General features: G+C 42.5%; 1 protein-coding gene across 6 annotated transcripts in view; it reads right to left on the bottom strand.

The window, feature by feature from the left end:
- Window positions 1-1,668: 1,668 nt before the first annotated feature.
- Window positions 1,669-25,167, bottom strand: part of itpr2 (inositol 1,4,5-trisphosphate receptor, type 2) — a 208,493-nt gene continuing 184,994 nt past the window's right edge. For all 6 annotated transcript variants that reach the window (XM_034176794.1, XM_034176795.1, XM_034176797.1 and 3 more), the window contains 2 exons: window positions 7,837-7,998; window positions 1,669-2,853 (listed from right to left, as the gene is read on the bottom strand). In XM_034176794.1, coding sequence (XP_034032685.1) covers window positions 2,773-2,853; window positions 7,837-7,998 — 243 coding nt within the window. In that variant the 3' untranslated portion in view covers window positions 1,669-2,772. The remainder of the gene's footprint in view (window positions 2,854-7,836; window positions 7,999-25,167) is intronic.

Raw genomic sequence — 25,167 nt, 5'->3', positions numbered from 1 at the left:
AGATGATAAGCAGGGACGTCCCTGCTTATTTCAGCAAGACAATGCCAAGCCATATTCTGCATGTGTTACAACAGTGTGGCTTCATAGTAAAAGAGTGCGGGTACTCGACTGACCTGCCTGCATTCCAGACCTGTCGCCCATTGAAAATGTGTGGCGCATTATGAAGCGCAAAATACGACAATGGAGACCCCGGACTGATGAACGACTGAAGCTGTACATCGAGCAAGAATGGGAAAGAATTCCATCTACAAAGCTTCAACAATTAGTGTCCTCAGTTCCCAAACACTTATTGAGTGTTGTTAGAAGGAAAGGTGATGCAACAGTGGTAAACATACCACTGTCCCAGCTTTTTTGTAACGTGTTGCAGGCATCCATTTCAAAATGAGCAAATATGTACACAAAAACGGTTTATCAGTTTGAACATTAAATATCGTCTTTGTGATGTATTCAATTGAAAATAGGTTGAAGAGGATTTAATTGTATTTTGTTTTTATTTATATTTTTCACAACGTTCCAACTTCATTGGAATTGGGATTGTATTTCATGCTGTGAAGACAGGTATAGATGAATTACAGTATAATACATAAAAAACAGGTGTGCTCAGAATGGATACTTCCAAGAAGGTTCAACAGTCCTGTTTAGGTCCGTCAACGTTGTGAGGGGGTTATTTTATGATGTCTTCACTAATATTCTTAAATCCTGATTAATGACCTGTGAACCTGCTCTTTATTCCTGATCACTAACCTTTGATTATAATTGGTGACCTTTTATCTCATAACAGATCTTGATCCTGGTTTTCGATCCTGGTCACTGATCTTTGATCCCATGTAATTAATAATCTTTGAGCTGGTCTTTGATGATGCTGCATCTAGATTGATCACTTTTGATCTCATCAAGCTTTGATACCAATCTTTGAGCCTGATTGATTACTACTTATCTGAACTCTCTTCCCAACTATTGATCTAAACGTTTAATCATGATCACTTATCTTCGTCACTGATAACCATCCTAAACTTTGATCCTGAACCGTCACAACTGATCTTACAACCAAGCTTTGATCCTGATTCATAACTTGTGATCCTACACTTTAATCCTAATTAGTGCCTTTAGATCAGATCATGAAACCTTGATACTGGTCACTCATCTTTGATCCTGATTATTGACCAGTGTCACCAAGCTTTGATCCCAATATATCATCCTGATCACTCTCTTTGATCCTGAGTAGTGACTGCTGAATTGATCAGCAAGCGATTATAAATCTTTACTTTTCAGTATTTTTCATGTTCTTTTGAGATATCGTGCCGTTTGACTGACAACATAAACATAATACCTTTGGTTGAAATAATAAAAGTCTTGGTCTACTGGAGATTCCCTGCATATCATATCAGCTATTAATTACCAGCTAATGAAACATCCTGACGGGTTGGAAGAAAAAAAAAAACCCACAGTGTAGTGATGGAATCTACAAGAGATTAGTGATCGCTGCTTTTAATATGCAGCATGAGCTGAAATTTGATCCTCCCATAAGGAAAGAGGTTTTTTCCAAGGTCCTACGCTGTGTTAATGGATGTGTTAACAGTGAGTGAAGCTGAGGTGCTCATTTATACCCAACACCAAAGACCAATTCAGGTTCTGCTGGAACATTTCTGATTCAAGGCGAGTATTATTCTGTTAGAAACTCTTTATTAAATCTGGGCACATAAAAATGCTGTCCATACACCATTTTTTCACAGAAAGTGACAAATGACAGATCCTATCAAGTGCATACACTGACAATCTGTTGTTAAGTTGTGCAAGTTAAAAAAAAAAAAAAAAACTTCTGTGGAGTCCAAGACAAACTGGTCAGAATGATCTGCACTAAAAAAAAAATCTAAATATCAAAAGCAAGTAGAAGATGATTAGAGCAAATACAGTGAATGTTACAGTATTTGCAATAAAGAACTGTAAATGAATATAGCGTTTTCAGCCCGTACTACATTATGTACCAATACATGATTTGGACTGAAAATACCCTTCAAGTAAGTTCTGCACAGATAATCATTATTTGTAATTTGTAAAAAAGCAACTGAAACAGTTGCAGCTAATGTGCAGGGTGAACTAACACTTCCAGTTACAAGCTTAAACTGATATTTTAAAAGTGCGCTCTCAGCAATTACAATGTACTGTACATAAACATTAAGGCAGCATGAGTTCTGTTCCAGAAAGCAAACGTAATAGTCCAGTTACAAATCGGCACTTTTCCACATAAATGCCAGGAGAGATTTAAAAACCAACGTTGAGAGCACTTTATGTAAGGGTGCACACTTTTCCCCCGGAGCATCAATCAGTGAATTCTCAGCCAATCACGGACCTGTGTTGACTCATTTGTTCTGTTCTCGAATACGTCAGTACAGAGACAGAGAAGGAATGCAGAAAGTCAACACAGCCATTTGTAAGCATTTAACCATTAACCTTAACATTTCCCTTGACCTCTTTTGCAGCACACGAACACAACAGCGGCAAGTGATCCACAGAGCCCTGTCCCTCTGCTAACGCACGCATACACAATGCCCTCTTTCTAGCTGATAGATCACATAAGGCACAGTATGGACCTGAAAAGGCAGCATGTTTTTTTTTTTTTTTTTTTTTTAACAGAAATATTGCACCAACGCACATCTTGGGATTTGACATCAGCAGCTGTACATCTGTAGGCGTTTGTGCACATCTACGTATGTGCCTGGTTGCCACTGTGAGTGAAGTCAAAAGGTCACTGCTGTTTTGTATTCGTGCCTCTCAATGAGACGGGATGTGATGGTTGGCCTGAGGAGGACCCAGGAAGCCAAGCCGCTGCTTATTCTTCCTCTGCTCCGTCATCTGTGGAGGGGAAAAAAAAAAACAGATTCTCAACTTAACCTGCGACATGGTTTTAATGAAACATGTCAGACATTATACAAAAACCTGTATTTGTGCCACTTGAACCCTCACCCCAGATTTTAGTTGTTGTACAAAATTCTTAGGGATGATCTGTGGATGAAGGATTTTAGACATCTAGGAAGGAGATATTTAGAAGTTTAACTATTAGTGCAGGGGATAACTTAAAGACTCTTTCAAATGGTGATGCAAGGACCAAATTTGGCACAAATATACCTTAGACATGACCCTTTTGAAAAGGCAGGGTGTCCACTTGATTTTTCAATAGGTGGCCAGGTAGGGGTCAATTGAAGAATTACAGCGGGGTCAAAATCAAAAGATGCTCCAATCATACTGAAAACTATACCACATTATTTTTCTGATCACAGAGATTCCAGAAAGGTATAATTTGGACTATTTGTGACTGAATGTTATGGAGTTATGGGGTAAAAACAGCAAGAATGGTGACAAAAAGTCAATTTCAGTTTGTACAAGGGTCAAAAGTTAAAGTTGCTCTAAATTTGGAAAAACATAATGCAAATTATTGGTTGAGTTAATAGAGTTTTAAAAAGGAATAGTTTGCATCATGTCTCAAAGAGTTGACATATGTTGACATGTGACATATGTTACTGGGTAACATATGTCACATGTCATAGAATCCAATGGACGTAGACATTGTTTAAAATTTACTTTGCAGACCAAGCACTCATCACAGTCAAAATTATTCCATTTATTAATCCTATTAGCTCAACCAATAATTTGCACCATTTTTTTACTAAACTTGGAGCAACTTTAACTTTTGTGTTATATGTCGACGTGAGTTGAGGATCGGACCTGCGTCTGACGGAACCCAGCGCTAAAACAACCAGAAAGCGGTTCCAATAACAAAACAATTTATTTTCCCCCTTTGGTGCATAACCAAGTGTACAAACAAAAACTGCGTCGGTCTGGCGGAGTGAAGGACGGCACGCTCTCCAGCGCCCAAAAGGATCGAAGCCCGGCGCTTCTGGACCCACGTTCACCGCCAAACACCCCCCAGGTGGACATGACAAACCGACTCTGCGAAGGATAGAAAAGGTGAGGTAAGTCAGCAGCTACAACTAATATCCTTCAAAAGGCACACACTATCAGCAACACATTCAGGTCCAAATTCAAGCTTTATGTAAATGAGCAGCTTCTCACAACAGGTGGAGGATCATCAGTCCACATGCCACGGCAGTGAGAAGCGAGCTGCACAACTCTCATCAAAGTTCAAATATACTGCGTAACAAAATACCAAGTTACTGTTAACAATTATTCAGATAATCAATCACCTCTGATGTGTGCTGACAGCATGTGTCCCTCACCCTTCCTCCTTCACAGGCACGATGTGTCAAACCCAGGCGCGGTCCTCAGCGTCTCACAAACAAACATCACAAGGTCGAGTTCCTGGCAATTCTGCTTGAATCACACATGACTTAAATGCAGAACGCCATCTCATTATCTGCTTCAGCTGAAAGTCTTTAAGGTTGCACGTGAGCACCATACACAGGTGCTGCACATCATGTTGATGAGGGTGAAGGACTCTTCTGCCAGCACCTTCTCCACAGACAATAAATCAGTTTGCATACCACCTGGAGAGCAAAGAAAAGAAAAGAACACCAAAACGTCTAGCCACACCCCCCCAATACACAACATTTTGACCCCTGTACAAACTGAAATTGACCTTTGTCACCATTTTTGCTGTTTTACCCCATAACTCAATAACAATGAGTCACAGATAGCCCAAACTATACCTTTTGGAATATTTTTGCTCAGACAAATAATGTGGTATAGTTTTTAATATGATTGGAGCATCTTTTAATTTTGACCCCTGTGTAATTTCTCAATTGACCCCAACCTGGCCGGTTCTTGAAAAATCAAATGGACACCCTGCCTTTTCAAAAGAGTAATGTCTAAGGAGTATTTGTGCCAAATTTGGTGCTTGCACCACCCTTTGAAGGATTCCTCTGTAAATATTTTCTTATCTGCTGCACTATAAAGTTGACTGAAGAGATCATCTGGATTCAGCACCTTGTGGCAACTCAGTGTAACATTGAGTTATTAGGGTTAGTTGCCAGAAAGTAAAATTACAGAGATCTCATGCATGATATTAATGATGTAAATTTTATTATTAGAGCATATATATAAAACAATGAAGCACTTCTACATAAAGTGGATTTCAGTAACCCTTTTCCATCTGCTGTAGATGCTCAAACTAGTTTACAGTGATGCCACAGACAGACAGACAGACAGAGACACACACACACACACTGATGTCAGCTCAACTGCACACTGGGAGTAACTTGGAGATGAAAGACCCAGCTCAAGGGACCTTAGTGACTTTTGTGTCTGATGGGGAATTGAACTAAGGGTCCTCCATTCACAAACCTCCTCAACTCTTTGAGACTCTCCTTTACCTCTAAAACTGATTTTGTAACATCATATTCACCAATTTTCTCTGAAAAAGTTACTTTTCAAATAAAACATTTTAATTTAAATAAAAATAAAATAAAATTTATATTTAGAAATTTGTAATTTAATCTTATTGACAGGGATGGAAGGAGAAAAACAAAACCATCAAAATTAACATTTATTCAGAAACACTATTAAAACTTTTGCAAAGCACGGCTGAATTAAAAAAAAAAGTCAGGTTTATTTGTTGATGAACTGATAAAATGATTCATCTGCATTAGTTCATCAGAAATACCCGTTTCCATTGACGTCATACTAACCGACGTACTGTGGTGTTCCACACACGGCTCAAAAGAAGACCGGAACTGATCAGCAGGGGCAAGAGTCTGAACTGTGAGGTGCATTTTGTTACACATCACAGCACGTCGAACCGTAACTATTACTTTTAGATTTGAAACTAGACTCTGGGTAAAATGTCACACTGTCTAATCAGAGTAAATACGTTTATTCAAACAAAACAAAATTAAATCTCAGTTTAAGAGTGTGGATTTGATATGTTTTACAAAATAATAAAACGGTCAGGGGGCACAATAAGCAACCAGTTATTTTTAAATGACTTTTAGACTCATTTTTAAACATCCTTTTTAACATTCGCCTAGCATATCATGAAAGGGTTTCCTTCATATACAGATTTGGAGTACGACTGTGCAAAGGTAGATGTAAATTGTCTCCATAGTCTTATGCAAATCATCTTGGTCAACAGTGGCATTACTGGAAACCAAAATGTCCCTTGGAAACTTCCTTAGAAGCCACTGTCGTGTGGGTGTATCGCTGTGCAGAAGTGTGACCTGCATGTTGGATGTTGTTTGTGTGGGGGAAGTTTCATGAATCAGAAACGACTGGTTCCTCAGCCACCACATTCGCACTGGTTTCAGTGTTGATGTCATACACAAAGGCCACTGCTTCTGTAAAGCGTCAACTGAGCGTGCAGCTGAACCCCACAAACACACACAAGCACAGCTGTGATGGTGCGCAGCCCTGAGGTCAGCACAGGTTATAGTAAAACAGAAGCTGCAGACGAAGGGACATCTGACCGACTCCACAGAAACTAATGTGAAACACAATTACCTCAAACTGCAGTTCACTGCAAATACAGAACCAAAGAGATTGAACAAATCGTGTTGAGCTACACAACAGATAGATACAAAACTTGAACACAGACGTTGAGCTGCTGGGGAGATGTGATCGAATGAATCTCTTGCTGACGTCGACGGAGGCTGTTGTTTTGTTTATCCGTGTGTGATTATCTCTCAGTGAGAGCCGATTTCCCCACATCTGGCAGAGGAGGAACAAGGAGCAGCCTGTGAGTGGAATCACATGCAGGGGAGGCAGGTGATGAGAGCCATCGGTCACACTGCAGCGGCAGCACTAGTCATCCAAAACAGCCGGAGGCCCTTTGGTGAATATTAGTCTTGTTCATCTGTGACGTGATGCTTGCCTGTCGAGTTGCATTCAAGAGCATCAAAGCTCTGGGATCTGTTCTCAATATGGCCCATATAAGATCCAGGATCAACTAGCTAATCCAGGATCAGATGATCCTGGTTCCAACAATCCAGTTCACCTACCTCTTGAAACCCAAGTGAAGATTTGATTAGAAAAGCTAGAATCAACTCTTTAAGGTGACTGCACACTACTACTGACTCTGGAAAACAAGATCAGCAGCTCTGTGATTGGAGAAGGACAGGGTGAAAATTTTCACCTCAGCAAAGCTAAAGATTCTGTTGGACAGCTATGAGGAATTTACTGAGACTAGTGTAGTGCCCATAGGATGTATTCTTATAGAAAAGTGGGAGCTTTGTCGATGATCTTTGTCAAAGCTGGCGGGTGAGAATGTTCTGCCTTGTGATAATAAAGCAAGAAGCGTCTGTGTCTGTGGCTCGCATATCGCTCAGTTTGTGTATTATTTATTTCTTTAATTTATGTCTTCCGTCTCTCCCCCGTGAATGTGTAATAGGCATCTGCTTAAGGCTGAGAGTGAGTCATCTTTGTCGATGATCTATGTCGAAACTGGTGCACGAGAACCTTCTGCCTTGTGCTAATAATGATGATGACTTCAAAATAAATGTTTTGAAAATGAATCCCAAAAGTTTTCATAATACAGGGTGCACATCATCGAGCCACGTGCAAGCCATATCCGAAAGCTGAGGCCGATCTGACAAACAGAGAGATATGCTAGCCACATATACACACACATACAAACACACACACGCACATTTGAGTTGTTCAGTTCAGTTGTTCAGTAAAATAAGAAATTCTAAACTTAATAAGTTCCAGCTGAGGCAGTACCCCAGTTGCTCCCGATGTGTGTGTGTGTAGCTTCATCAGATGGACCAGCACTATAGAAACATGTGTTAGATGCCTCGCTATTGCTGTAGTTTTTGTTTCATTACAACAATTCTGTTTAGAGCAGTCGTTCCCACACAGTATGAAAAACAGCCTAAGGCTGAAACCTACTTGTTCTTTGAGCTCAGCCAGCTGTGCAGACAGCTGAGACACCAGAGTAACGGTGCTGTCCAGTTTCTCCTGCAGACAGCGCATCTCGTTCTGCTCATTGTCACCCTCATTGCTCACCAAAGACATGGCTCGCATACGTGGAAACCAGTCCAAATTCTTCTCCTGCAAGGGCACAAGGGGACAGTTGAGGTTGAGGTGCAACAGTGACAAGGTTTGACATGTGCAGCATTATTGTGACCAGATAATGACTAAGATTTAAACAACAGGCTCCACTGCTGAAGTCGCTGAGCAGGAAACAGATATGTATTAGTAACTGAGGTGGTTTGACGTGAATCACTCCATCATAACAGGAGCTGGTGTATATTTTGACCTTGACAATGTAAAATGTTTAAACCGACACCGTCTCTTGGATACAGCAGATAACATTTATGCACTAAATGAACAGTAACTGGCATTTCAATTCTCACCCACACCACAAACACATTGTTGATAAAGAGATGAGTCACTGTCGTCCATCATCAACACAACAGGGAGCACTGGGTTTAAATGTGTGCCCGACACTCTACTGTTGCATGAAGAACTAAAACATTTAGTTTCTGATCAGTTTTTAAATCTCAATCATAGTGAAATCAAAAATATGGTGTGCAAGGGAGCAGCTGAAGGGATCTTACTATATCTCAAAAAGGGTATGAACCAATTTTTGTATGAAATATGGTAGAGAGACAGGAATTGTGCCAAATAGATCTATCAAAGATATTAAAGGTCGATGATCAGGATCCAAGGGAAGTTATCAAGATTTAAGTCCAGCAATCAGGATCAAAGGATATGACCAGGATCAAAGGTCAATGATCAGAATCTAAGGGCATTCATTGGGATTTAAGTTCAACAATCAGGATGAAAGGCCAGCCATCATTTTAAAGGTGAGGGTTCAGGATCATATAATTGTCTATCCACAGGTGTATTGTGGACCAGTTCCAGGTTTTTTCTGACATTGGTGGTCTACTGAAGTGGACAAAGAATTGGAATTTGGTTTAATCTTAAAATAAAGGTAATTTAATTTATTAGTGTGGTGCCAAGTCACAACACAAGTGACCTAAAAGCACTATTGATGAGTAAGTTCTAACCCTAACCCACCCAGTGAGAAAGTACATTTGCAACAGTGGTAAGGAAAAACTCCCTCTGTGGTTTTTGATACCAGGAAGAAACCTCAAGCAGACCAGACAGTAATGGCTGTGCTTTGGCAGAGATGTGTTCTCTGGGAGTGAACTTCTACTTACTGCTGTATTTTACTGTCTTTACTAGAAATTGTAACAAAGTGAGCTTGATAAAACCAGCAGCACATTTGGAAGCATAATGACTGAACTTGCAACATCACCACAAAGCCACCATCTTGTTATCGCTGCAAATTTGTGTATAATTCATGTAAGCCACTCTGCAGTACCCAAGCAGTATTTTCATCATGCTCCAATGCAACTGGTGCAGCCAAGAACAGCCTATATGAGGCAAACTGATGCACAATTAGTGTTTTACTTCAGGCATTAGTGCATACCATCACTGTCCAAAAATACCACATGCACCTATAATCTTTGATCACAAAACCTAAGCTGCGTTTACATATAACGACGACAAGTCACAAATGCCATGAAGTATACTGTTATGTGCCGACGCAGGTTGAAGAGCGGACCTGCGTCTGACTGAACCCAGCGCTAAATAACCAGAAAGCGTTTCCAAAAACAAAACATTTATTTCCCTTTCTGTGCAATAATTGTGTACAACATAATATATGGTTTGTCTGGCGGAGTGAAGGACGGCGCACTCTCCAGCGCCCAAAGGGATCGAAGCCCGGCGCTTCTGGACTCAAATTCACCACCAAACACCCCCCAGGTGGACATGACAAACTGACTCTGTGAAGGATAGAAGAGGTGAGGTAAGTCAACAGCTACAACTAATATCCTTCAAAGGCACACGCTATCAGCAACACATTCAGGTCTGACTTTAAGCTTTATGTAAATGAGCAGCTTCTCACAACAGGTGGAGGATCATCAGTCCGCACGCCACGGCCGTGAGAAGCGAGCTGCACAATTCTCATCAATGTTCAAATATACTGCGTAACAAAATACCAAATTACTATTAACACTTATTCAGACAATCAATCACCTCTGATGTGTGCTGACAGCATGTGTCCCTCACCCGTCCTCTTTCACAGGCACGATGTGTCAAACCTAGGCGCAGTCCTCAGCGTCTCACAAACGAACGTCACAAGGTCGAGTTCCCGGCAATTCTGCTTGAATCACTCATGGCTTAAATGCAGAATGCCATCTCATTATCTGCCCCAGCTGAAAGTCTTTAAGTCTGCACGTGAGCATCATCCACAGGTGCTGCGAGTCATTAGGCCTGCACATGAACATCCTCCACAAGTGCAGCCAATAATGTTGATGAGGGTGAAGGATTCTTCTGCCAGCACCTTCTCCACAGACAAAAACCAGTTTGCATACCACCTGGAGAGCAAAGAAAAGAAAACAACACAAAAACATCCAGCCAAACCCCCCAACACACAACAGTACCCCCCATCAACGGGAAGCCCCCCGGCGACCGAACAGACCAGGCCCGAGAACAGCACCTCCCTCCGGGGTCCATGACAGCAAGCAGACGGCGTAACGCTCCCAAGGTCCACAGCAGACAGCAGGACAGGGCACCGCGGCTGGAAGGCCGGCTGGCATCAACAAAACCCCAAAAAAATCCCATATACAACCCAACATACAAAAAAAACACAAAACCCACCCAAAACCTCCCCAGGGGACCGTCCCATCCAACCCCGGGAAGAAAAGAAAAACCCCCAAATGCAAAAACCCAACACAGCCCCAACAACACAATACAAACACAAATTCACAAAGAAAAATAACAAACAACCCCCCCCCCCCCCCCCAGAACGATATGCAGAGCCCAGCCCAACCCCCCCCCCCCCCCCCCAAAAGACCTTTACCGCCAGTTCCAGGAGAGACAACCAAAACCGGAATCCTACAGAGGTCCCCAGGTTTACATGGAGGAGCAGCGCCCTCCAGAGGACCGTACCATCAACCCCAGGAGGTCCCCTCCCCACAACCCAGGAACCCCAGACCCGGCCACACTTGGTCAGTCGGCCCCACAATCAAGTCCCCCCCCAGAGGACCGTCCCATCAGCCCTGGAGGTGGAACCTGGAAGGAAGCATAAAAACACAAAAATCCAACTCCCGGCGGACTTCATTAAAACACCCCGGGGGCAAATAAAACAACTGGAAAACCCTGTTACCTCCCCCAGCACCCCGAAACACCCCAGATCACTCCCAGAGCCAGTCGTTAGCTCCATTTTGGCGAACGGCACAAAATTATTAAGCCAGGGAAGGAAACAGGAAAAACTAACCTGATCCCAACCCCGAAGCGCAGCAGAAAACCGGAAATACGTCCAGAGCCCCTACCCGACCATACCACCAGCCTATCGGGAAGGGCGGAACTACCGAAATGGCGAACGGCAACAGATCGACCCACCCCTCCGACTGAGGTATGTTCCCGCTGCACCACACCCCGGTAACACCAATGACGAACGGTCAAAGGCCCACCGAGGCTGGAGTGGAACCGGGCCCTAACCAAACCCAAAAAAACGCCCCTGACAACCCCCCCCAGGTGCAGAGGTCTTCTGAGAAACACTCAGCGTGACCAACCTGCACCACCCCACAACCCACAAGACAAACGGTCTTAGGGCAAGTGAGGTTGGGGTTAGGGAAGCAGGGAAATGAAAAACAACAAAACAAAATGACCCAATCCCAAACAGAAAATACCTAAGTTCAAATAATAAAAACCAACGATTGGCTGAGTCCAGCCGAGCTCTGAACCGCCAGTCGTTCACTCCACCAGAACCGCCTCTAAACACCCCAACAATTTATAACCCCTTACAAAAAAAACCCAAAAACAGCCCACATAACTAATTATGTTTTCACCGGATGGTCAAAAACCAATCGGAACTCCCGGGAAAAATCCTTAAAGGATCCTAACAATGGAGAGTTATTACTCCACAACGCAGTGACCCAAGCTAAGGCGTCACCTCGGAGCAAATTTGTCACATATGAGACACGGCTACCATCAGAAGAGAAGGAAGCCGGTCGCTGAGCAAAAACCAGAGAACATTGCATCAAAAAAGGAGCACAGGCTTCAACGTTTCCAGCATAAGGCTCCGGATGACAAATAATTGGTTCGGAAGCCGAATCTCTGGGTGACAGAGTTATCTGCACCGGTATCGATGGTGCCGCAGCTGGAGCAGCAGGAAGCGGAACGGTTTGCGCTGCAAGCTCTGTAATGCGGACATCTGTTTGTTTAATTTGGTTTGCGAGATGCTGTAATTGCTCCCATATTTTCTCCAAGTGTTCTTGAACTCTTTCGGCAAATGGAACCGCTTCTGCCGCTGGGTCCATTTTAGAATGGCCGGGAACTACTGTTATGTGCCGACGCGGGTTGAGGAGCGGACCTGCGTCTGACTGAACCCAGCGCTAAATAACCAGAAAGCGGTTCCAAAAACAAAACATTTATTTCCCTTTCTGTGCAATAATTGTGTACAACATAATATATGGTTTGTCTGGCGGAGTGAAGGACGGCGTGCTCTCCAGCGCCCAAAGGGATCGAAGCCTGGCGCTTCTGGACGCAAATTCACTGCCAAATACCCCCCAGGTGGACACGAAAAACTGACTCTGTGAAGGATAGAAGAGGTGAGGTAAGTCAACAGCTACAACTAATATCCTTCAAAGGCACACGCTATCAGCAACACATTCAGGTCTGACTTTAAGCTTTATGTAAATGAGCAGCTTCTCACAACAGGTGGAGGATCATCAGTCCGCACGCCACGGCCGTGAGAAGCGAGCTGCACAATTCTCATCAATGTTCAAATATACTGCGTAACAAAATACCAAATTACTATTAACACTTATTCAGACAATCAATCACCTCTGATGTGTGCTGACAGCATGTGTCCCTCACCCGTCCTCCTTCACAGGCACGATGTGTCAAACCCAGGCGCGGTCCTCAGCGTCTCACAAACGAACGTTACAAGGTCGAGTTCCCGGCAATTCTGCTTGAATCACTCATGGCTTAAATGCAGAACGCCATCTCATTATCTGCCCCAGCTGAAAGTCCTTAAGTCTGCATGTGAGCATCATCCACAGGTGCTGCAAGTCATTAGACCTGCACATGAACATCCTCCACAAGTGCAGCCAATAATGTTGATGAGGGTGAAGGATTCTTCTGCCAGTACCTTCTCCACAGACAAAAACCAGTTTGCATACCACCTGGAGAGCAAAGAAAAGAAAACAACACAAAAACATCCAGCCAAACCCCCAACACACAACATATACATTCTTGGCCGCTGATCACGAATGTGATTATTCGGGGCAGAGGCGTCAGGTGTCCTCAGGAACTGCTGCAACCTGTTACCACGCGTTACGATTAATGGCACGTGTTGCTGGAGAATGATCAGGAACCATTACGCACGGTCAAGAATAGTGTTCCGTGTTGTTGCGCGTTATTGCGTGTAACAGCGCATCGTTAAGTTCTGTCACGTTGTGAATGAGGTGAATTGTCTCCACACACACACCCACCCATATTCATCCAACCGAATTCAGATCGCTCCAGTTTTTCAGAAGAGCTTTGTGACTGCATGCGTAGGCTAGTTGGGCTCTGTGCCATGGAGTGGCGCAGAGAGGAGGAGGAGATGGACAGAGCCAGATGTGTGGCTTCATGCGGCTCTCGTGTTGCCCATTTTCCCAAACATCAGGCACATGCAGCAGGTGGAACACCTGCAGGGGCGCGCTGAAGAGCACTAAAATGAGACTTTTAGCCGACTTGGTGTCAGCAATCAAACTGAATGCGGTGCAGCAAGGTTTAATTGTGCGCACGCTTGTTCCTCCGCCAGACTGGAGGAGGTGCAGAGATGTCTGGATGCACGTGAGTCTCCTCTCGCTCCTCTGGTTGCTCTGGCTCAGACTCGTTCTCCCGCTCATCGGTTACAACAGCAGGTGGAACACCTGCAGGAGCATCCTGAGGAGCTTCAGCAGGAACAGTGGAATGACATTTGGAGCCGAGTTTAATTGTACGCACGTGACAGAAAACTGATTTGTCATGGCGCACAGTGAAATGTGACGCTGCGTTACAAGTCGTGTCAAAACTTGACAGTTTCCGTGTCACTTCGTAATAACGCGTGACAGTTTGGGATCCAAGAACCATCACAGCAACCACTACGAACGTTGTCACGTTCTATTAAGGATCAATACGCATCAAGACGGATCAATACGCTCAGTTGCGACCTCCACAACGTGAGACGAAATGAGGGTGGTGTGTGACATTCATGGAAGATTTTTTGACAGGCAAAAACATGCTCCACAAATATCAAGAATATCACGCACCAACACGTACTATTAAGAAACCTATTCAGATGCGTTAAGTCACATTAAGAATGTCAGGAATGTGTCACGAATGACAGAAAAATGACATTCGTAATGCGTCTTGGTTATGTGTAAACACACCTTAAAGCCTTGTACTGGTTGATGCGCTTGCAAGTTGACCATCACCAGTGGTGGACACAGTTTCGCTAATCCGCTAATTAGTGAAGCTAACTTTTTTGTTAGCAGATTAGCTTTTCAGCTAACTTCAAAAACCATCAGGAGACCAATTAGCTTCCGTTAAATTTAGTTTTGCTAACTTTTATTCTGCTAACGTTTTTTTTGCTGGCATAGCAAGTAAAGCCAAATGGTCAAAAACGTTTGTAAACCCTGAAATCACACATGTAAGTTCCTCTCTGTTGTGTTTTACAGCAGTCAAGCAGCTGTGGAAAAAAAAAGGCATCTGCAAAACTAAAAATTCAGTTTGAGTCTGACCGATACAGCGCACCGAATGGTGACTGCATGACATTTTGACCCAAAATGCATAGAATGCATAAGTGTAAATAGCATCCAACTGTCATACAGTTGCCATTCGGTGCACTCCTGTATCAAACTTAAACAGAATTTTCAGGTCTTTTTTTACAAATGAAAAAAATTTTACATATTTCCAAATACAGATTTATTTGTAAAAACCAACACACGTTACAGTAACTTGTGTGTGGTTTTTTTTTTTTTTTTTTTTTACAAACAACCAGTGATGAGGAGGCTCAATTTCCTACAAAGCCTTTGGGCATCTGTAAGTTGTAATCTCAAACAATCAAAATTACTGCATTACTTTTGTTGTGTGTTGGGGGGTGTGGCTGGAGGTTTTGGTGTTTTTTTCTTTTCTTTGCTCCTCAGGTGGCATGGAAGCTGATTTGTCTGTGGAAAAAAGGTGCTGGCTGAAGAATCCTCACCCTCGTCAATATCATGTGAGGCACCTGGGACTGGTGCTCACGTGCAGCCCTAAAGACTTTCAGCTGTAGCGGATAATTGGATGGCGTTCTGCTTTTAAGGCATGTGTGAATCAAGCAGAACTGCCGGGAACTCGACCTTGTGATGTTCGTTTGTGAGACGCTGAGGACCGCACCTGGGTTTGACACATTAAGCCTGTGAAGCAAGGAAGGGTGAGGACACATGCTGTCAGCACACAGTAAAGGTAATTAACTGTTTGACTAATTGTAGATAGTAACGTGATGTTTTGCTACATAGTATACTTGAAATTGTGATGAGAATGGTGTGGCTTGCTTCTCACTGCTGTGGCGTGCAGGATAAGTGATCCTCCACTTATTGTGAGAAGCTGCTCATGTGCATAAAGATAAAAAGTACAGACCTTGATGTGTTGCTGATAGCGTGTGTCTTGTGAAAGAAATTGTTATAACTGCTAACTTACCTCACATCTTCTGTGCTTCACAGAGAGTCAGTTTGTCGTGTCCACCTGGGGGGTGTTTGTCTGATGGTAGTGAGTCCAGGAGCGCCGGACTTCTCTCCCTATGAACGCTGGAGAGCGTGCCAGCAGTCACTCCTCTTGAAGGACATTGGGTTGGGGTTTTTTGTATAATTTATTTAGGCACAGGTGAAAAATAAATTGTTTTTTGTTGATGGAACCGCTTTCTGGTTATTTTTAGTGCTGGGTCCTGTCTGACGCAGGTTCGCTCCTCAATCTGCGTCGACACATAACAACTTTAAAACTAAAAGATATTTGTGATTTTTTCACATTTTGTGAAAATGACAGTTAACATTAATATAAATAAACCGTCCGGAATTAGTTTGGTTTTTAAATCAAACCATAAGTCAAACCTGCTTTTCTGTTTATGCCTTTGGCCCACGTCAGAGGCTCTGTATGCTGTCAAGCAAAATGATTCTTCCTTTCAACAGGGAGCAGGGTGCACAAAGACAGAAGCTCTGACTCACTGGGTTGGGTTTGTGATCACCTTTGGTTCTACTCAGAAGCATAGGCGGTGCTTAAACTCAAAACTGGCTTGTCAGTAGCTGATAGTGTACCAGAGTTAATATTAAAAGTTAGTCGTTATCGGGTAGCTGTAGCTAATCTTTTTTTTTTAACAGTTTATCAGTTTATAGTTATAAAAGTTAACTTTTCAGTTAGAGGATTAGCAGTTATCAAAGCTAACTTTATGTTTAGCTATGCCCACCACTGACCATCAGTAATTTTGGGTAGAATATTGAAATAACTGGTTCATCCAAGACTAAAGGAACCGCAATTAGACCAAAAAAAAAAAAAAAAAAAGTGCAGCTGCTGAGCCATTCTGTATGACTCTGCTCATTCTACAAGAGCGTCTCTGAAAGTCACCGATTAATTTAGGCCTGTGGGATGAAGGAGTAGATAAAATATAAAAATGTTCTTGATTTCTCACAGCATCAACAAAACAAAGACAAACTCTGTCATCTGAAAGAAGAGGTACAACATCCCTGAAACTCGAGACTATCTGATGCTTGTTTTATCACTGATGGATTAAGTAACCTTAAACATTCAATAAAGAGACCTCAGAGAGACAACTGTGTGAATATAATATCCTGTTGGGAAACACAGTCCTGTGTGTCCGCTGGAGCATCTTTTCGGGATGAACAAACTGAACTTTCCTCCCAAAGTTCAGTCTGAGAGATAGGGTTCTAATGTATTAGAACCATTAGCAGAGCTTCACACCATCTGAAAACCTCAGTGAACATGAATTCATGTGTGGTTCACTGTGCCGCTGTCGCCATACCGCCCGTGTGCTTCAGCGCATTTGTGACACCACCTGGATTGTTATACAACTGTTTTGAAATTCTTGTTGTGCAATTATAATTGATTTCCAAAAAGAATTTACTTAAGTCAATTCAAGTCTGGGAGCAAGTGCAGATGCCGTGTTCTTCGCATCCATGACATCTTGTACCTGCCTCGGGTCCTGGATGGCAACCATGCAAGTAGACAACCAGCCCATCCCTATATCTCAAAAATAACTATCTGCTACAGCCAGGTAAAATGTGCATGTCCCGTTGGCTTTCTCCATGCCAATGAGGCATCTGTGTGTTGGATCATGCAGAGAGAAACGCACCACATGGCCAAAATTTGAAGTGATGCTCTTCACCTTAGTCTTCCTCAGTATCCCCTCATTTGACGAAAAGTCATTCCAATGGTACCTGAAGAAACCTAGAACCAAAGACATCCAGTCAACACCACAGGTCACTGGTTAGCATCCAAGTCTCACAAATATACAGCAAGACAGGAAGCACCAGGACCCTGAAGACTTGGACCTTCATTCTCCTGCAAAGATACTGGCATCGCCAAACACCTGTCCAGCAACTTCAGGACTCCATAAGCTCTTCTCAGGTGTCTCAATCTCAAAGGCCAAGGACCCATACAGATACACTTCTGATGGCTGAGTCCAGGAAGTCATTAAAAGCCTGGCTTTTAGTCTTGTTCCAGGACAAACTCAAACCCAGACACTTAGCTTCTCAAGTGCTGAAATCAGAGTGTCCATTCCTTCCATAAACACTGCATCATAGGCTGCAAAGTCAAAGTCAGTAAACTTCTCCTCACCAACAAAAGCTCCTAATTCATTTTCCACAACCCTACCCAACACCTAGTCCATGCAAGCACTAAACAGTGAATGGGGCCGGAATACATCATTGACGAACACCAATTTTCACTGGGGAAAACTCAGTCTCTGCCTCCTCTTCATACTACTACTTTATTTTTATTATTATTATTATCATTATTATTAGCAGCAGCAGCACAGTGGCTTAGTGGTTAGCACTGTTGCTTCACAGCAAGAAGGTCATGGGATATCTTCTCACCTGGGCCTTTCTGTGTCAACTTTGCATGTTCTCTCAGTGTTTATGTGGGTTCCCTCTGGGTGCTATGGCATCCTCCCACATCCAAGAGCATGCAGGTTAGGTGGATTGGAAACTTTACATTGACTGTAGGTGTGGATGCAGGAATGAAGGTGCTTGTCTGTCTATATGTGGCTCTGTGACAGACTGGTGTCCTGTGCAGGGTGTATCCTGCCTCATGCTCCCCCCCCCCCCCCCCCCCATGACCCTTAATTGGAGTAAGTGGGTTTAGAAAATGGATGGGTTATTATTATTAATGTAATACATTTTTTAATCCAATACAAAAAAGTGCAAATGGTGTCAATATTTTGAACACTTCAGAGAAAAAATGATTAATAGATACAGTTCTATGCAAATGTTTGGGCACCACTTATAATTTTCATGATTTTCCTTTATAAATCAGCAATTTCAGTTAAATATATCGTATAGCAGACAAACACAGATATTTGAGAAGTGAAATGACGTTTATAGGATTTACAGAAAGTGTGCAATAATTCTTTCAACAAAATTAGGCAGGTGCATAAATTTGGTCACCCCAACAGAAAAAAATACATCAATATTTAGTAGATCCTCCTCTTGCAGAAATAACAGCCTCTAAAAGCTTCCTATGGCTTCCAAAGAGAGTCTGGATTCTGGATGAAGGTATTTTGGACCATTCTTCTGTACAAAACATCTCAGGTTTGTTGGTTTCTGAGCATGGACAGGCCGCTTAAAATAACACCACAGATTTTCAATAATATTCAGGTCTGGGGACTGAGATGGCCATTCCAGAACATTGTACTTGTTCCTCTGCATGAATGCCTTAGTAGATTTTGAGCAGTGTTTAGGGTCGTTGTCTTGTTGAAAGATCCAGCCCCGGCGCAACTTCAACTTTGTCACTGATTCATGAACATTGTTTTCAAGAATCTGCTGATATTGACTGGAATCCATGTGACCCTCAACTTTAACAAGATTCCCAGTACCTGCACTGGCCACACAGCCACACAGCATGATAGAATCACCTCCAAATTTTACTGTAGGTAGCAAGCGTTTTTCTTGAAATGCTGTGTTCTTTTTCAGCCATGCATACTGCCCCTTGATATGCCCAAATAACTCAATTTTATCATCATTTCATCAGTCCACAGGACCCTATTCCAAAATGAAGCTGGCTTGTCCAAATGTGCTTTAGCATACCTTAAGTGATTCTGTTTGTGGAGTGTGCGCATAAAAGTCTTCCTCTGCATTATAACAGCATACAGCATCCCTTTGTGCAAAGAGTGCAGTATAGTTTAATGATGCACAGAGACACTATCTGCAGCAAGATTATGCTGTAGGTCTTTGGAGCAGGTCTGTGGGTTGACTATGACTGTTCTCACCATCCTTCGCTTCAGTTATCTGAGATTTTTCTTGGCCTGTCACTTCGGGCCTTAACTAGTATTGTGCCTGTGGTCTTCCATTTCCTCACTATGTTCGTCACAGTTGAAATCTCTGAAGTAGCTTTTTGTATCCTTCCCCTAACCCACGATGTTGAACAATCTTTGTTTTCAGGTCACTGTCATTTGAGAGGTGTTTAGAGGCTCCCATGTTGCCACTCATTAGAAGAGATGCAAAGAGGGGAAACACTTGCAAATGCTCACCTTAAATACCCTTTCTCATGATTGGATTCACCTGTGTAAGGAGGTCAAGGGTCAATGAGCTTACCAAACTAATTTTGTGTTCCAATAATTAGTGCTAAATGTATTCAAATCAATAAAATGACATGGGTGCCCAAATTTATGTACCTGCCCAATTTTGTTTAAATAATTATTTCACACTTTCTGTAAATACTAGAAACTTAATTTCACTTCTCAAATATCAGTGTGTTCATCTGCTATATGATATATTTAACTGAAATTTCTAATCCACACAACCAATGATTTATAAAAGAAAATCATGAAAATTATCAGGGGTGCCAAACTTTTTACAACTGTATAAAATTAAAATAATGCAGCTAGCAGAATTTGTTATTGTTAAAGGAGCCACTTTCTTGCAACATGTCACTTAGCAGGTCTGACCTCTGTCCTCACACGAAATCACAAGATCAGTTTTATCGCTGTTGCTTTTTAAAAACTAGTCATCACATGCCTATTGCTCAATAAATGTGGCGTTCATGACGTGATGGTGACTGTCTCTGTGTGTGAGCAAGAGAGGGAGAGACAGAGCGAAAGGGACAGGAGAGCACGTGCCAGGCAGGGCTGAGCTATTAGCAGGCCACTTGAGATGGGTTATGTAACTGCATTGTGGCTGCTGCAGTACCTGCTAGGCCTGTCATAATTTTACACACAAACACACAGATTCACATCCACACGCACCAGCAGACAACTGGTGTAATATGATCCTATCCTTTTACTTGGCACCGGTTCATTCTATCCTACCCAGCCAGATGCGCTCATTATGTGAGAGCGTGAGAGAGCGAGCAAGCGTGTCATCGGGTTTCAGCTCTTTTCTGACAAAGAAATGGAGGGCAGAGTTTGTAATTAGTCCAGCAGCTTCAAGTTGGGTGGGTGGGGGGGGGGGGGGGGGGGGAAGATGTGCAGGAGATTAGAATGAAGGTGCAGTTTAACAAGTACAGCCCGACCGGCAGACAAAATTAAATCTGTGCTTTGGAGACACTCATTCTTATTTTTCTTTTGTGTTCCATCACTGCCATGAAAACAAAGCACATTGACCCAACTTTCCTGCAAAGCACGATTACCTGTTATGTCTGAAAGTAGACATGGGCCATCTCCAGGCACTGCAGTCTATAGCCACGTGTCCAAACTGACAAGCAGCAAAAAGTTGGTCATGCATTCTTAAATTGTACTAGCTCATTGCCCGTGGGGATCCACAGGCTCTAGATTGGGTAGTGTTTATAAAACAGGTAGCTGACAATTTTCAAGGGTGGTAATAAATTATGCAAAGTTTCTATAATGAAGTGGAATGTTGTGTGAGTCCAGAATGTTTTTAGAACCTTAGACTTCAACACTTTTTAGACGAATAAATCAACACTTTTATTTCCTGTAATTTTTAATGTTACTTTATTGTCTTTAAGTATTTAAAAACTGCTTAATGGCCCAGTCACACGGCACTTAATGAAGGGCAACGAAGCCCTAACGAAACAAGAAATCTGGACTGGATCACTGACTTTCATTGGCATTGTTTAACATTTGAAGAGCTTTGTTCCTGCAGTGGTCACTTTGTCAGGACTTTTAAACTGTCGAAAAATTTTAACAAAGGGCAACGAAAAACTCGATTCATCCGTACTGCGTTTTGCTGTGGTTTTTTAATTGTTTGCTTAGTTTTTGTAACGTTAGCATTTAGTCTGACTTCATTCAACCAGCTGAATGTTTTCACACAATGCAGAAGCCATTTCTGAGCGCTGCTGCTGCTGCTGCTGCATTCATGTACCGTCGGAAATTACAGGGCAAACTCAGCCTGTTTGCTTGGATTTTTTTTATCTGGGTGGGGCATCAAGTTCAATGGGCTCAGGCACCTTATATAGGGAAGAATTAATCTTTTGTGTGGATACAATTAATTATTTTGCCAGAAGCAACTGCTGAATTTGAAACAACAAAAAAGTTGTGTAATTTCCGATGGTGGAAATTACCGCACATAGGGAGTCGAGCGTTCACACAGACTGATCAATTTACTGCTCTGATATATTCAATCATCTTTACACATATCTATTCCCCATTTTGACAGCTTTCTGTTATACATCAATATATATGGCTTAGTAAAGTAAGTACAGTGATACAGCAGTGACCACGGCACACCAGTTTTTTGTTTTTATGTTTTTTTTGTTTTTTTTTTAAATTGGAGCAAGATGGAGCGCGCAGCGTGTCAACAGACAGTGTGGATTCTGATGATGAAGGAGATGATCCCTCTTTTGTTTGTGGATGAGGAACCAGAGCAGGTGGACCCACCGGCGTGCACACAGATCTCCACAGCTTCTGTTTTCAGTTTCTCCAGGACTCAGGTGCTATGAGCTGCGTCCCAGTACAGAGTCCTGGAACTCAGGATGCAGACAGACACTGCTCCAGCAGTGGTTCCAGACGCGTTTCGTTTAAAGCGTTGAGATCAACGTTAATTTCGTTTAGTTCCTCTTTCAGCCCTTTTGCGCTCTTGCTTCACAGGCTATTCGGTGATCAAGCTCTTTTGTCCACCTTTTCTCAACGAATTGTGACTTTTTTTTTACTTGTGACTGGGCCAATAGGTTCTTGTTATCCTATACACACTATTATTATCATTATCATAATCATTATTATTATTATTATATTTTATTTTTACTTCTATTTTGTCATTTGATTTTTAAATGGACCACAATGGAAATAGGTGTTTTCACTTTCTTGTGTCATGTATTTTTCACACATTTACAATTATATTATGTATAACCCCAATTTCAATGAAGTTGGGATGTTGTGTAAAATGTAAATAACAATAGAATATGATGATTTGCAAATCCTATTCAACCTATATTCAACTGAATGCCACAAAGGCAAGATATTTAATGTTCAAACTGATAAACTTTATTGTTTTTGTGCAAATATTTGCTCATTTTGAAATGGATGCCTGCAACACATTTCAAAAAAGCTGGGACAGTGGTATGTTTCCCACTGTGTTACATCACCTTTCCTTCTAACAACACTCAATAAGCATTTGGGACCTGAGCACACTAATTGTTGAAGCTTTGTAGGTGGAATTCTTTCTGATTCTTGCTTGATGTTCGACTTCAGTTGTTCAACAGTCCGGGGTCTCCGTTGATGTATTTTGTGCTTCATAATGCCTCACACATTTTCAGTGGGTGACAGGTCTGGACTGCAGGCAGGCCATTCTAGTACCTGCACTCTTTTACTACAAAGCCACGCTGTTGTAACACGTGCAGAATGTGGCTTGACACTGTCTCGCTGAAATAAGCAGGGACGTCCCTGAAAAAGACGTTGCTTGGATGGCAGCATGTGTTCCTCCAAAACGTGGATGTACCTTTCAGCATTGATGGTGCCATCAGATGTGTAAGTTGCCCATGCCATGGGCACTAACACACCCCTATACCATCACAGATGCTGGCTTTTGAACTTTGTGCTGGTAACAATCTGGATGGTCTTTTTCCTCTTTTGTCCGGAGGACACAACGTCCATGATTTCCAATTTGAAATGTGGACTCATCAGACCACAGCACACTTTTCCACTTTGCGTCTGTCCATTTCAAATAAGCTCGGGCCCAGAGAAGGCGGCGGCGTTTCTGGATGTTGTTGATGTATGGCTTTCGCTTTGCATGGTAGAGTTTTAACTTGCACTTGTCGATGTAGCGATGAACTGTGTTAACTGACAATGGTTTTCTGAAGTCTTCCTGAGCCCACACGGTAAGATCCTTTACACAATGATGTCGGTTTTTAATGCCATGCCGCCTGAGGGATCGAAGGTCACGAAGGTCAGTGTTAGTTTTTGGCCTTGCTGCTTACATGTAGAAAGTTCTCCAGATTCTCTGAATCTTCTGATTATATTATAGACTGTAGATGATGGAATCCCTAAATTCCTTGCAACTGAACGTTGAGAAACATTGTATAGGTTGAAGAGGATTTGGAAATCATTGTATTCTGTTTTTATTTACATTTCACACAAAAAGTCTCAACTTCATTGGAACTGGGGTTGTATTAGCAAAAAAGAGATTGCATATAAAAAAGGAGAAAGGTATGTACAAAACTGTGGCTATTTCAGTGCCAGTGGATATTGCAAATGAACAAATATTGTACTCATTTCAAGTGTGGCATGTGACATGGCTATCTGGTTTGGAATTGGTGTTGTACTTACATTGAACTTACTAAATAAAATCACACACGCATTCACACTTTTAATATACAGATGATTTACTGCCCCCCTGCTGGATTGGCATGAGTCCAGAATGAAATTATTAATGTCCATTGTTCACTGTTGTTAGCTAATATCCACATTTTGTCCAAAAATAGTAGTCCTATCAATGGTCCAGTGGCAGCGCTCATCCTTGACCCAAAATGCATAAGCATACCAAACAGCAAATGTCAGCTCTCCCCAGTTTGCCCGTGTTTGAAATTGCATGCAAGCACGCACGCACGCACTTATTTTTTACACACCCACAAACAGAAGGTGGCAGAAGACGCACTACACTTTTCACTCATAGCAATGACAACATGACACTTAACTAAACTGAATAAACCAATTGAACTACAAAAACACAATAAATCAATAACACTATCAACACTGTTAAACTAACCACAGTAACATTTAAACCCCCAAAACCCTGAACTCCCATAGTGCATTGCAGCACAACTGTTATGTGCCGACACGGGTTGAGGAGCGGACCTGCGTCTGACTGAACCCAGCGCTAAATAACCAGAAAGCGGTTCCAAAAAAACAAAACAATTTTATTATCCCCCTCTTGTGCAAAACTTGGTGTACAACATAAAGTGCGTTTGTCTGGCGGAGTGAAGGACGGCGCGCTCTCCAGCGCCCAAAGGGATCGAAGCCCGGCGCTTCTGGACTCACATTCACACAAACACCCCCCAGATGGACACGACAAACTGACTCTGTGAAGGATAGAAGAGGTGAGGTAAGTCAACAGCTACAACTAATATCCTTCAAAGGCACACACTATCAGCAACACATTCAGGTCTGAATTTAAGCTTTATGTAAATGAGCAGCCTCTCACAACAGGTTGAGGATCATCATTCCGCACGCCACGGCCGTGAGAAGCGAGCTGCACAACTCTCATGAATATTCACATATTGTTGTGTGTTGGGGGGTGTGGCTGGAGGTTTTGGTGTTGTTTTCTTTTCTTTGCTCCTCAGGTGGCATGGAAGCTGATTTGTCTGTGGAAAAACGGTGCTGGCTGAAGAATCCTCACCCTCGTCACTATCATGTGAGGCACCTGGGACTGGTGCTCACGTGCAGCCCTAAAGACTTTCAGCTGTAGCGGATAATTGGATGGCGTTCTGCTTTTAAGGCATGTGTGAATCAAGCAGAACTGCCGGGAACTCGACCTTGTGATGTTCGTTTGTGAGACGCTGAGGACCGCACCTGGGTTTGAC

The sequence above is a fragment of the Thalassophryne amazonica genome, chromosome 8 (genome assembly GCF_902500255.1).
Source record: "Thalassophryne amazonica chromosome 8, fThaAma1.1, whole genome shotgun sequence".
NCBI lineage: Eukaryota > Metazoa > Chordata > Actinopteri > Batrachoidiformes > Batrachoididae > Thalassophryne > Thalassophryne amazonica.
Note: the sequence above shows the minus strand (reverse complement) of the source record. Positions and strands in the feature narration are given on the sequence as shown.